The sequence below is a fragment of the Camelus dromedarius genome, chromosome 4, assembly GCF_036321535.1.
Source record: "Camelus dromedarius isolate mCamDro1 chromosome 4, mCamDro1.pat, whole genome shotgun sequence".
Classification (NCBI taxonomy): Eukaryota; Metazoa; Chordata; class Mammalia; order Artiodactyla; family Camelidae; genus Camelus; species Camelus dromedarius.
The window spans coordinates 71046658-71060210 of record NC_087439.1 but is presented as its reverse complement, the minus strand read 5'-3'; the positions used below and the strand labels follow the sequence as shown (position 1 = coordinate 71060210).

The 13553-nt window shown below is 42.5% G+C and overlaps 1 protein-coding gene across 1 annotated transcript in view; it reads right to left on the bottom strand.

Moving 5' to 3' along the window:
• MPP4 (MAGUK p55 scaffold protein 4) overlaps positions 1-11484 on the bottom strand; it is a 34224-nt gene extending 22740 nt beyond the window's left edge. Inside the window, exons 1-9 of the mRNA XM_010991728.3 lie at positions 11397-11484; positions 9932-10053; positions 7674-7751; positions 5470-5550; positions 4186-4317; positions 3452-3533; positions 2188-2273; positions 907-978; positions 108-304 (exon numbers count right to left, since the gene is read on the bottom strand). Of these exons, the coding sequence (XP_010990030.3) occupies positions 108-304; positions 907-978; positions 2188-2273; positions 3452-3533; positions 4186-4317; positions 5470-5550; positions 7674-7751; positions 9932-10053; positions 11397-11484 (938 nt within the window). The remainder of the gene's footprint in view (positions 1-107; positions 305-906; positions 979-2187; positions 2274-3451; positions 3534-4185; positions 4318-5469; positions 5551-7673; positions 7752-9931; positions 10054-11396) is intronic.
• Positions 11485-13553: the final 2069 nt, after the last annotated feature.

Below are 13553 nucleotides of genomic sequence, written 5' to 3'. Positions count from 1 at the left end.
GTGAGTTCGTCTGTCTGTTTGTCTCTCTTTGTCTCATCTTAACTGCACTAACAGAAGCCTGAGAGAATGTTTTTATTTCCTGAGTCCAGCAGTGATAATTTTCTTACCTCTTCAGAAGGTGGTTAGAAGGGATCAGGCCAGCACAGGTACCAAGGTCCGAGATTTTCCGGGCCTGCCACCAGAGGGCATCATTCTGGTCCACAATCTGGAGGATGTCCCCCTTCTGGAAAGGCAACCCCGCATCTATGCAGGGGATGGCGGGATCCTCCTGGGGCCAGTATTCGGTCATGGCACGGACGTACATCTGACAGTAGGTGCATAATGGCACCATCAGAAGAATGCTTACCCATGGGCTGCTGAGACTTCACACCATTTCTCCCGTTCCTCTGCCTACTGGGGCTGTCTTCCTCTCCATCCTCAACAAAATAAACTTCCTTCCTGAAGTTTAAGTTCTTAGACTTTCTGAGTCTAAGAGCCACAAAAAAAAAAAGTGACTCTGGGAATAGAATCTTTTAGCTCTGAGAGGATTTTGCTCAAACGTTCACTATTCTTTTTTGGGGGGTGGGTGGGTAATAAGACCGATTGATTGATTTTAATGGAGGTACCGGGGTGAGCCAAGGACCTCACGCATGCTAAGCACACACTCTACCACTGAGCTATACCCTCCTCTCCCAAAGTTCACCATTCTTGTTGTTACTTCTTAACTTCTTGGTACCCCGTCTCCTTTTATTGTGTTCATTTCCTGACTTGCCTTTCCTGTCATCAGTATTGAAAAACATGCAACACGGTATTGAAAAAAGTTCAACACGTTATAGACGCTAGTAATAAGATGCAAAGTATTTTGTCACTGTTATTGTTATTGGAGGATTTACTCAGGGTGGGTGTGAAGGCTCAGCTGGTTCTTACCATCTTCTGGCTGTTAACAGGAGGGTCAGAAACTGGAACCACCTTGAACATGATTGTGCCACGAGACATGGCCTAGAAAATGTCAGGGGGAAGAATGACAAATTGCAGAGTTTGCTGGGTTTGGCAGATGGAGTTACAACTCATTGTGTGCAGGTCAGATGCTGACATCTCCCGCAGGGGCTTTGACAAGGGTTCAACAGCTGAATATCACTGCCCAGAAACAGCATTAGGATGAAACTGAGCTCCGCTTCTGCCCCACTGTGGGGCTTCCAGGATCACCGGTCTGTTAAACCCACACTAAGGCCTGGCCTCTTGCTGCCCCCAGGACACCCCACTTAGCAAGGCCTTCTTCCCACAGGCTCTGTGGGAAGGAGAGAAGCTCGCGGTCTGACTTCCCCTCCTGGAATCTCAGTCAGCCTGTCTTTCCTGAACACTTGTTTCTGCACCAGGCAGCCCAGTCTGATGGGGAAGATGATGAGGGGCTCCCAAGTCTTCTGGGGGGAATGACAAGCTTCCAAGCTAATCATGGAGGAGACAGAGAGCCTCTTAGCCTGAAGGGGAAGTTAAGAATCCTCTGTTACAACACCGTGACAGGCATGGGAGATCCAGACATTAACAAGAAAGATCTCGGTCTCACTCAGGAATTCCACGATCTCACTCCGCGGGCAACCCCACAGCTGGCACCGGAAGGGCTAAGGTGGAGGCACGTGGTCTGAGGTTGACAGACCCCAAGCTCCCGCTGCAGTATCTTGTGTGCCACACAGAACCTTGCACCCGCGGTTTGCAAAATATTTAGGTGCTTGTTATACTCCTTATAATAATACCAACCTCTCATCTCAGTCCCCAGGGGACATCCATGAAAATCTAGCACTCCCCGCAAGAGCCCAGTCTGGTCTATGTGGCATATAGTAAACGACCCTGGGCCCCACATGGGGGTGTATTGGGGGGAGTGCTGCTATGACTGATGACAGCTGGACTGTGACTCAGGCAATGGTTTGAAGGATGGGAATGGCGACCAAAAAGAGACCAAAGGCTCATATAATGGGGTCATAAATCCCCATTCCAACCACGAGGACAATGGAGGACCAACCAGCAAGGATGTCCCCCTCCCTGTATGCTGCCCTCTGGTGACTTCTCTTCTACCACAGAGCTTCCTCAAGGAAACCATATTCAAATGTTAGGGGAGCAAGGATTTTTTGCTCAAGTTCAGAACCTCCTCCGCAGTCTCACTGCACAGAAACAGATGAATGTGCGTGAAGAAGGCCAGGAGGAGACTCTTACCAAAATATGGATCACTTGCTCAGGGTCCAGTCCTTCAACCGAAACTCCATTCACTTCCACCAGTTTGTCTCCAGCATACAACAGCCCTAGGCAAACAGGAACACAAAACAAAGAAGGGTACAAAGGAATTCACAAAAAATGGGGGTAGCTACCCCAAAGCTACTTAACAAGTTCACTAACCCAAGCATTGACATTTTAAATCTTTTTGTAAAATAATAATAATAAAGCACATTGGTTATTCCAATTTACAGCATCAGCAAAGTGCATACGAACTGCATTTTCCACCTCTTCACCGACTCTGGGTATTAGCTGATGGTGATACTTTTATTTTTGCTAGTCTGATGTTGTGAAAGGGAACTGGAACACCGGTAAGAAGACAATACTAAAAATAAAGATGTCAGAGTTGTGAGTAAAATGGTGAATGAAATGCAAATGGGGTAGGGGAGGGTATTCTTCAAAAGAGAAAATGTGGAGACACTTGGGGGTTAAGGCTGAGAAATATGAGGTAAGACAGTGGGGAGAAGAAGCAGGCCAATATCAGGGAACAAAAACCAAGAATGATGAAAATTTCAAGAAAGGTACTGTCAGCAACATCAAATGTGCTAGAGAAGCAAAAATAAAACCGAGGCTGAAGGAAGGGCCAGTGGACTTAGGGACTAGGACGTCCCTGGGTGGTTTTTTTAAGAATGTTCGGCTACAAATCCTGCAGCAGGTTTCTGGGGCGGTGAGCAGTGAGGACACGGGACAGCAGGCACAGAACAAGTCATTTCAGAAGCACAGCGGTGAAAGGAAGGGAATTCGATTTCCTGGTAGAAAAGGCAAGTGCAAAAGGCATTTGAAGACGGGAAGAGCTATGCCTGTTTGAAAGCAGAAGGACAAGTGAAGAGTGAAAATTGAGAGTATAGAGTGAGGCAGACCTGGACTTGAATTCTGACTCAAATTGTGTAACCTTGAGCAGATGAGTCATTCAATCTCTTTGAGCCTCAGCTTCCTCATCCATAAAATGGCATAATACTTAGCTTGTTAGGTTGCCATAGGAATGTAAAGTGAAAGAACAGTGATATGGTGCCTAGAACAGAGGGTCTCAATGCAGAAGGTAAAATGGGGCTTCTCTGGGATGTTTCTTTCTTTCTTCTTAGTGAACGAGCAATAGAACTCATTAAAGCCTCGACCATAGTTAGGAAAGGGGTTTCCCTGGGAAGATTAAACAGGCAAGGGTTTCCTACTTTCCTGGTCACGCTCGCACCCTGCTACTCCAGCTCACCACTCCTCTCGGCCAGCCCGCCGTGGATGACTCTGGCCACCAGGATGTCCCCTGTCATCTCGTGGCGTTTGATGGTAGCTCCCTGGGGAGAGAGCACAGTGGAACCCCTTTGTACCTAACATGACCACTTTTCTGGGGCTTCCCTCAGTGTCACCCTGCTCTTTCAGATGAGGGTATTCATACCAACCAGCGCCATACCACGCCACCGTCAAAAATGACAGGCCATTCCACCTTCGCCCGCCAAAGTCTCTACCCAGCCAAATAAACATCAAAGAATATTTAGATGCTTCCAAAGACAGAGAAAACTCCCACAATTACAACCTAATCAGAGGGACTATTCTTAGAAAATTAAATTACTGCCTTCCTCAGCTTCCCTCCAATAAAGGAAAAGACTTAGGCCAATGCCTTAGAACTGAGTGAAATATGTGTGCGTGTCAGAGAGCCAAATAATGAAATAAAATAAAAAGTCTTCTTTCTCACAGCTCTTTCAAAAAGAAAAACACTAAGCAGAAATCTTTCCTAGTGCAAACATTACAACATGTGATGTGTTTGAAACCACAGGCAAAATTCATTAAGATACAATTTAGTCATTATTACCATGGGTTTCCTCTCACATTTTCTGAGTGTCTCAAACTGTATCTGTGCCCATGGACAAGAATATTGCCCAAGTAACCCTGGAGTTCATAATTAGCCCTGGTATAATTCTAAATGAAAAGACAAAATGATTTCCTTACCAGGGGCTGTTGGTTTTTCACCAAACAAACAATCCTCATTGCCTCCTCGCTCTCAGGGATGTTGTCTGGCAGTGGGGGGAGGAGGGGTTCAAAGTCTTTCTGGGCCACAGTGTCGTGGGCGCTGAGCAAGGCCTGGGGACAGAGAAGGAAAAGGTGAATTAACGTCACACACAGCACACACCCATCTAGGAGATGGTGACTCAGTCTGTGCAAGACACACAACAACCACCAACACATGCGTGCCAGGCATACTTCTCAGCATTTTATGTGGATTAACTCAGTCTTCACAATAACCCTGAGGCGAGTATGTGTATTGTCCCCAGTTTACAGGTAAGGAAAGAAGGGACAGAGAGGTTAAGCAACACATAATATATTCTTTCATTTCTGATAAAATGTATACTGTCACGTTCTCATTCCCTGGAAACCCATGTGATCCATGGTGCTCCTATGAACTCGAACCACAAAACAACTTTTGTAATAGTTTTCCTAATTAAGGTGGAATGAGGGATCAAAACATCTTGTTGGTTTGATTTGTCAGTGACACCCATGGACTCATGTGAAACAGAATGAGGAACAGTAGTTCCCTGCATTAGGACATGATAGTGCCTTCCAGCAGACCGCTAGGTTACACATCATTTCATGGAGTGGGGGAGTAGTCATTCTACAGCTCTGTCTGAGATTCGTGGACAGAGCTTCATTGGCACTCAGAGTAAGTTCTCTAGGTTTATCTTGTGGACTAAAACTTTTGACTCATAAATTCCATTGCTCCCAATACAGACATTCTCTTAAAGTTCTAACGTGTTGATAAACTGATCTCAAATCAATAAATACTGAGAGATAGGTTTCTGTTCTGCAGTCAGATATTCTTCATAGACCCCCTCACAGAGCTAGTCATCATTATAGTGTATTTTCCAAATACCTTCACACACTTTTTCCAAAACTTAAAATATTCCACAGTTGGAAGGGACATATACTACCCTGATGGCCCACCCCTGATATTGGATTTTAGAGGAACAATAGCTTAGCTTTGTGGTGGTGGGGGGGGGGCGGGTGGGACGGACAAGACACCATGAGAAGTTCTGGGTGCCTCCTCATATATACGTCAGGCTTGGCTCCGTGACAACATTAAGCCAGTCACATCTGAGTCCCACATCTTTAGGTACACTCTGTTGGTCACCCACATACAGTAATAGAACATCTATTCAGAGAGCACATTTTCTAGCACATTTACTTCTTTCCAACTTTGTCTATGTGCCAGATATGTCCATTTTAGCAAGCACTTGCCTTAAAGTGTGGAGACTGGAGGATCTGTCTCAGCTCTTGGATCTCAGGACACTTGGGGGTTTCACGTAATATCTTCACTACCTGGTTGATGGAAAAACATACATTGTGAATTTTTAAAAAAATCTTCATCACCCAGTTACCATCACCTAGGTTGGATAACAGATATACTGGTGAGCATGGTATTGACCTAAGAAAAGCTGTTACTGAAGACTTCTTTTTCATCTGTAAAGTCAGGGCTTAGAATCTTTCCTTATTCATTAATATTTATGACAGCTGGTAGAATCCAAGATTTGAGGTATATCTAAACCACAGTGCCCCAGTCCTGGCACATCCCAGGCTTGGAAGAGGAATTAACATAATTTTGTAATATCTTATATACTAAGGCAAAAGCCCTCTAGTGGCTCTAAAACGGCTGTTTGCTAATATGAATGCTCTACGGGCAGGTTAAGGTATCTGAGTTCTCCAAGGACAGGCTCAATTGCCTGGAGAACTCAGGGAGTTTAATTCTATGAGATGCTCTATTCTTCTACTGGAAAATGGGAACAGTAATTTATATTTTAGGGCTTATGATTTGAGTCGCAATTTTAATGTTTGTTTCAACAAAAAAAAGTGCTAAACAGCATAAACTCCGATCTCTTTGCTGTAGTTTCAGTGTAGACCTGCTTCCTGACAGGGCGTAGACCTTCCAAGGCTTTCTCCAGCTCCATGAATCTTCAGCAGTCAAGCACCATTACACACAGGGAAATGAAAACAAGCAGTTCACCAAGTTCTCCTCAACCCACTAGGGTTGCAACTGAATAAAATTCAAGTGTGTGTTTCCCTGTGAAAAACTGAAAATAATCCAAGTTATTAGTTACTGGAGTTGAGGTTAAAAGTTTTTTCTTTTTTCCTTTTTTTTTCCTATTTCTTTTATTACAGTTTAGGCAATAAACAAAGACAAAATGGATTGCATTTATTCAACCACTCAGCAACTACAGATTGACCATCTATGATGTGCTAGACACTGTTTAGAGTGATGTAAATACAGCAGTGAAAAGGCAGACAAAAATCTCCATTCTCACAGAGTTTATAGTGTCATGAAGAAACACAGACAATAAATAAAATATATAAGGAAAAGAAATAGTTTTATTTGATGGTGAAAAGAGTTAAGAAGAAAAGTAAAACAGGGAAGGTGGACAGGGAATGCTGGGGGGGGGGGGACTGCAATTTTAGATGAAGTGACCAGGGAAAGCCTCAGTAAGAAGGTGACATTTGGGTGGAGACCAGAAGGAGATGCGGAAGCAAATAGCATGAATAGATGGGCAAGAGCATTTCTGACTTAGTGAGTAGCAAGTGCAAAGGGCCTGTGGCAGGAGCACATCTGATTCAAACAACCACAAGTAGTTCATCTGGCTGGAGCAGAGGGAACAAGGGAGAGACTGGTGAGGGTCATGTCAAAGGGGAACAGGGGCTACATTGTTTGGCTGTGTGAGAACTTTGATGTGACTCATCTTCAAAGAGCATCTTTTTGGCTACTGTGTTAGGATACAGGATACGCCACAGGGGAGCAAGAGCAGAAGCAGGAGTCCGGGGAGGAGGCTAAATCACAATTATCCGTGTGAGACGACGATGGCTTATATAATTTGGCACAGCAGAGGTGGTGAGATTCTCGACAGATTTTGAAACTAGAGCTGACAGGATTGGGTGTGAGTATGAGAGAAAGAGAAAATCAAAGGTGACCCCAAAGATTCTGGCTTCAGTACTCCAAGAAAAAAGATGTCCTTACTGAGATAGAAAAGGCTGGGACATGAGTGGCTTTGGGGGTGGGGACGATTAGGATCTCAGTTTGGGACATGTTAAGTTTGAGGACACCTGAGTAAGACGGGAAGCAGGCAGTTGGAGGAAAGAGTCTGCAGTTCAGGGCAGGAGCCCAGCCTCGAGAAGTAAATTTGAAGATCATTAACAGAACAACATTACCATTTCCATAGGGTCCACGGTTTAGGGAGAAAGAGAAATGGACACATGCTAAAAATATGTTTTGTTTTGTTTCACTTTAATTTGGGGAGACAGCATGCCAATTCTCTTCTATTAAAGCTCAGTTAGAAACACTTACTCGATGCACAATCACCAATTAGACTTTTCTGTTGGAGCCTTTAAACTAGCACTGTGAGTGAAAAGACATCACATTAAAGCTCTCCTATTCTCTGGATGAAAAATCACCTCACCTCCGAGGACAACGCCTGTGCGTGGGGTGCAGCAGGAACGAGCTTCTTTTCTTTGAATTCCTGGAGGGAGTCATAAACCTGCAGAGGGCAACGAGGAGAGAATGAACGCCACACCAAGGGAAGGTCGCCGAGGGGAGAAGCAGCCCACGCAATGGCACAAGCAGCTGAGTAGCATGTGCTGGGCCTTTCATGGGGTGTCTCTAGGTGTCCAAGAGAAATGAGCTCAAGGTTGGTGGCTCTAATGCTTCAGAGGCTTAATTACTGGCTGCCGCCAGAAATTGATCTTCCCCAACCAATATCACTGATAAAAAGAAACTCAAACTCTTGCTCTTGTTAAACTAAATTAGAGTGGGGTATCTAAGCTTGAGACCAATAGAGATCTGGGGCCAGAGACCTCTGGGAACTTCCAGGCTGGGCAGCGGCACAGGGCAGGAGCTATGGGATCAGGGTTCCCCGGGGAACTGAATGAGAGGTTGGACACACAGTACCTGCTTAATGCTCTATGCTCATCTTGTGTTTGTTTCCTTTCCTCCCTTAATTCTCCAATTATAAAAATTCCAACTTTGTCTCTGGTGACCCTTAGGAATTGTCTTCCGTACCAGGATCCAGGGTTGAGCCTCTGCAGTGCAGCCCTTCATCCTATTTTAGGAATCCAGTTTCTCTTACAGATGGACAAATGAGGCCCAGGAGGCCAGCTCAGCCCCATCTTTCTGACCCAGATCTGGTGCTTCCTTGCTCTACCTCAGTGCCCACGCTCAAGTTTACCTGGACAGGATTAAGGCTGATGGATGGATTCAGGGAGCACAAAGCACAAGCTGCCTACCCATGGTAGCAAGGGCAACGTCTTGAGTGACATTAAAACTCCTGTTTTAGCCAATCCCAGGAGGAGAAAGTGCCTGGTAGAAATCAGGTCATTTCCCCCTCAGGTTTATTGAGATATAATTGACATAGAACACTGCGTAAATCTAAGGTGTACAATATGTTGATTTGATACACGTGTATGTTGCAAAATGATAAGAACAATAAGTTTAGTTAATACGTCTACCAATTCACATAATTACTATTTTGTGTGTGTGTCATGATAACATTTAAGATCTACTCTCTTAGCATATAAAACAATATTGTTAAATATAGTCACCATGCTGTATGTTAGATCCCAGAACTTTTTCATCTTATAACTGGAAGTTTGTACCTTTTGACCAAAATCCTCCCTTCATCCCCAGCTCCAGCCCTTGGCAACCGCTACTCTACTCTCTGCTTCTATGAGCTCCACATTTTCAGATTCCACATGCAATGAGATCACACAGTATTTGTCTTTCTCTGGCTTATTTCATTTAGCATAATGCCCTGAGGTCCATCCAAGCTGTTGCGAAAGGGAGGATTTCCTTCTCTTTTACGGCTGAATAATATCTCATTGGCCATCCCACTTCTGAGTATATAGTGAGAGTGAAATGAAATCACTGTCTCAGAAAGATATCTGCACCCCATGTTTACAAAAGCCAAGACATGGGGAAAAAACTCTGTGTCCAGCAATGGAAGGATGAATGGATAAAGAAATTAGGTGTTTTAAAACCAGTGCTGTGAGGAGTACATCTTTGCTTATGCTAAATATGTTGACCCTGTTCTCTTATTTTAAAAAATATAAATATAAATATAAATATTAACATGCATTATAAGGCTGTCCACATTTCACACTTAACTGAAGGAAACATATCCCCCCAAAATAACTTCAAAAGTATCTTTCTTGATAATAACATTTGTTCAGAAGAACAAAATTATAGTCAGATGCTATTGTATCTGTATATGAAGTTTTAGCCAAATTTTTAAAAAAAGAAGAAATCTTCAGAGTAAGAAAACTTGAAATACCTAAACAGAACAGTAGATATCTCATTTTGTAATTTGTAAAAACCAAGAGGAATAACTTTTAAAAGCATTTTTATTTGTCCTGAGTTGTCCTCAAGGACAGAGGGTTGTAGACAGCTGTAAAGACACTGCCGATAGTCATTTGTGGCAGCTGCTTTGTGATCCAGGGGCCTCTGGAAGAAGAGGAGTTGGGGGCAGCAGAGAGAGGCACTGCCTTATTATTTTCCATTCAAGTAAATCCCTTTCCAAGCTAAGGGGGTTTGTAGCTCTTATCTGAGGATTGCCTCCTGGGAACTTTTTCTAAGTTGAAATTTCCTGCCAACAGACAAGTGACCCTGTCGGATGAGTAGGTTCTGTTCCCAAGGCTAAGGGCTTCTGTGAGACAGATCGCTCACCTTGAGCAGGGCCCGCAGCCATGGGGAGTGGAGGAGGTCGTACAGGAGACACACTCCGTTCACATCTCGGCTGTAGAACAGATTCAGCTCCTGTAGCACAAGCCTCAGGATTTGGGAGATACCTAGAGATGGGAGAGGGCAGGGATGGGGTGGCAAGTGGGGTGGAGAGAAAGGCAGGTATAAATATGAAGACAATTTGAACAGCTGGGACGTTCCAGGGGCTCACGAGGAGAGGAGGGGACACTGAATTTGAGGCCCCAAACTCTGCCTTCCAGCCCCGTTCTCTCACTTATTGTGTGAACCTCAGAAAGCCACCCAATTCTCTGGAACCTGGTTCCCTTGTGGCAAAATGAGAATATTCTAGCTTTCCCACACGCTTGATGCTAATATTAGATGAAGTAATAGACCATAGCATACAGATGTAAGATTTTATGGGAGCAGTAGTGTTTTCCCTTCCCCAATCTTACCAGCTTCTGGTTTATGCCAAAATTATCTAGCTGTTTTCCGAGTCTCCTCCTCTAATTCAAACATTTGTCTTTACCCTTTCTGAAAATTCTTATAGAGCTCTCCTAACAGGTTTTTTAAAATTTATTTTAAAATTTATTTAAAAATTTTAAATTTGCATTCTTTTTATTGAAGTTTAGTTAGTTTACAATGCTGTGTCAATTTCTGGTGCACAGTGTAATGTTTCAGTCATACATATACATACATATATTCCTTCTCATATTCGTTTTCATTATAGGTTAACCACAAGATATTGAATATAGTTGCCTGTGCTATACAGTAGAAATTTGTTTATCTCTAATAGGTTTTTAATACAAATCTCAGGATTCCACTGACTAAAGGGACTTAACAGATTTTAGTGAATGCTGGATTGTTTTTACAAGTATTTTCATAGAAATTCTATTAGTTGCAGTGATATTTTGAATGTGAACAAGTTGTGAAGCTTTAAGTTGAAGTAAAACATTATAGGGTAGGGGAAAAAAGTTTCTGAATCCGCTGTGTCCATTTCTTTCTTTCCTGCCTTGAAAATTGCTTAGACTTAAAAAAAATTTTTTTAAGTATAGTCAGTTACAATGTGTCAACTTCTGGTGTACAGCATAATGTCCCAGTCACACACACACACACACACACACACACACACACACACACACATATATATATATATATATATATATATACACATATATTCATTTTCATTAAGGGTTATTACAATATATTGAATATTATTCCATGTGCTATACAGAATAAATTTGGTTTTTATCTATTTTTATATACAGTAGTTAGTATTTGCAAATCTAGACTTATCACTAATAGATGCAATAGCACAGTTCAAAGTATATGACAAGTTCCTTATAGAAATCACAGTAAATCTAACAGAGTTTCTACCCCTAAATTTGATCACATATTTAGAGTGCTATTATACTGCCTTTCCGGCCTGGAAAAGGAATCTGGCACCACATACCATTCTCTGGATTGGCTGCCGCAGAAAGTGCCTTGTCCTTCTCATCCTTTTTGTCCGGCGAATCTGCTCCTTTGTCTGACTGTATCATCCTCTCTGCCCAAGCTTTCAGAAGGAATTCAGAGCTAGGGAGCAGATTGACAAACAGCATATAGCCCGTTCCATCACGCTGGCCCCACAGCTCTTAATACATACATAGGAATATATTTCCAACAGCATTTATTGAGCAAGTCAAGCTCTGTGCTACATACGCATCAGAATCCACACCAAGTAAAACAGATTTGCCCTGTGGTGCTTCCTCTTTAAATGAACCATCTCCAGCTGGGTGAGCAAGAATTTACTGTTTCATAAAACATTCCTCTACTCCCCTCTTTTTTTTTTTTAAACAAGTGACAGATAATGTTATATTTGTTTATTTTCCACCTCTTTGCCTAGTTGACTTAATCATCATTAGAGCCCGATTCCATTTAGGTCCCTGTTCCCTCTCGTTGGACCTATAGTTCTTCATGGCACTGATCTGATCACAGTCACCAATGTTTTGGGTTACTGCTGAGGAGATTCTTAGGGTTTATTTTATCTATTGCTTTATGTAGATTTAGTTTTAAAAAAAAAAATCAGAAACCCAAAATAATAGTGGCTTAACAGAGTAGGAGTTTATATTTTGCTCATGTAAAAGTCCAGAGACAGAGACAGTCCAGGGCTAGAAAGGCAGCCTTGCTCTATGAAATTCTCAGAGAATGGGCTCCCTGCAGCTACTGTTCTGCCATTCTGGGGTGTGATGTGGTCTTTATCTTCCTGCTTCCAAGCTCCAGCCACCACTTCTACATTTCAGCCAGCAGGATGGGAATTAAGAAAACAAGAGCAAAGGGAACATGCTCACTCCTTTTTGAGGAAGTTTGACAGAAGTTGCTCTACAAAATAGGAAATCACCTCAGGCCCTGTATGACTTTCACATGTCCCATTGGACTTTCATGCTGCTGGAAAAAGAAAAAAAAAAAAAAAACCTTATAATTATCTGAGCCTAAAACCCAACTTCTCTTTACATGTAAACTTGAAGTATTTTTGCACAGTTTTAATAGACATTCAATTTTCTGGAATTCTACTACCATAATTGAAGAATGAATTTGTTTTACATGGACTTTATCAAGTTTACTGTTTCAGAAAATCATGTCATTAATGGCAAAGCTGCTCACAGTATATAACACATCATTGCAACACAACACTATCAGCCTATGGCTGTATCTGTGTCTGCATTCAAAGTTGCTGCATTCCTGATGGATTCTTTTACAGGTACAAACGTGTTACTTCATTGTATCTTTTGGTTCAGTGATATCTCTTATCTACATATTGAAATAATGTCTTATCAGCTACATTTAATTTATCTCTATTATTATTATGAGGGTGCTATGTATATGGATTTTTTTAAGTTGTGGGCAAATAAATGTTTTAGTTTGAGTTCTCCCAGAATCAGACACAGAGCAAGGATTCTAGAGAGGTGATTTGTTTTGAAAGTGATCCTAGAACACTAGTAGGGGAACAGGGTAATAAGGCAAGGCAAAGGGAAAAAGTCAGTAAAATGTGTTATCAAGCAAGTAACCACTGTGGACAGTGTGGAGCTTAATCCTATGGAGGAACAAGGGACAAGCGCATGGGGATATTTATATTCCAGTGCTGCCAGACATTGGTTAAGGGTTTTTCCCAGAGAGCATTACTTCTGGCCCTTCCAGCGTGCTACATGCATACTTTCCGATAGAATGTGCAGGTGTTGGGAGTTGGAAATTGGTCCAGAGTGCACCAAAAGTGGTAAGGACCAAGGAGATATGGATCAGGCACTGACAGCATGTTACAGCAAGAAAATAAAGGATAAATCAGGATTTTTTTTTAAAGGAGCATTTCATACTAATTATTAAAGATTTGGGTATTGAATCTGATATGGTTGAGAACCACCATCTGGAATGTAGACAGATTGTGGGGTTGAGTCAGGGAGGCTATCTAGAAAAAGACTGATCATTATTATGTTGTCTCTAAATTCTAAGGCAGTGAGAAGAGCAACACAGAAAGCTGTTGTGGAGTTTTAGACAGCCTTCCCGTACACATTCTTTTCCAGTCACACTGCAGGATCCTACTCGGCTAGATTCTACCCAAGCTTGGCATCCTATG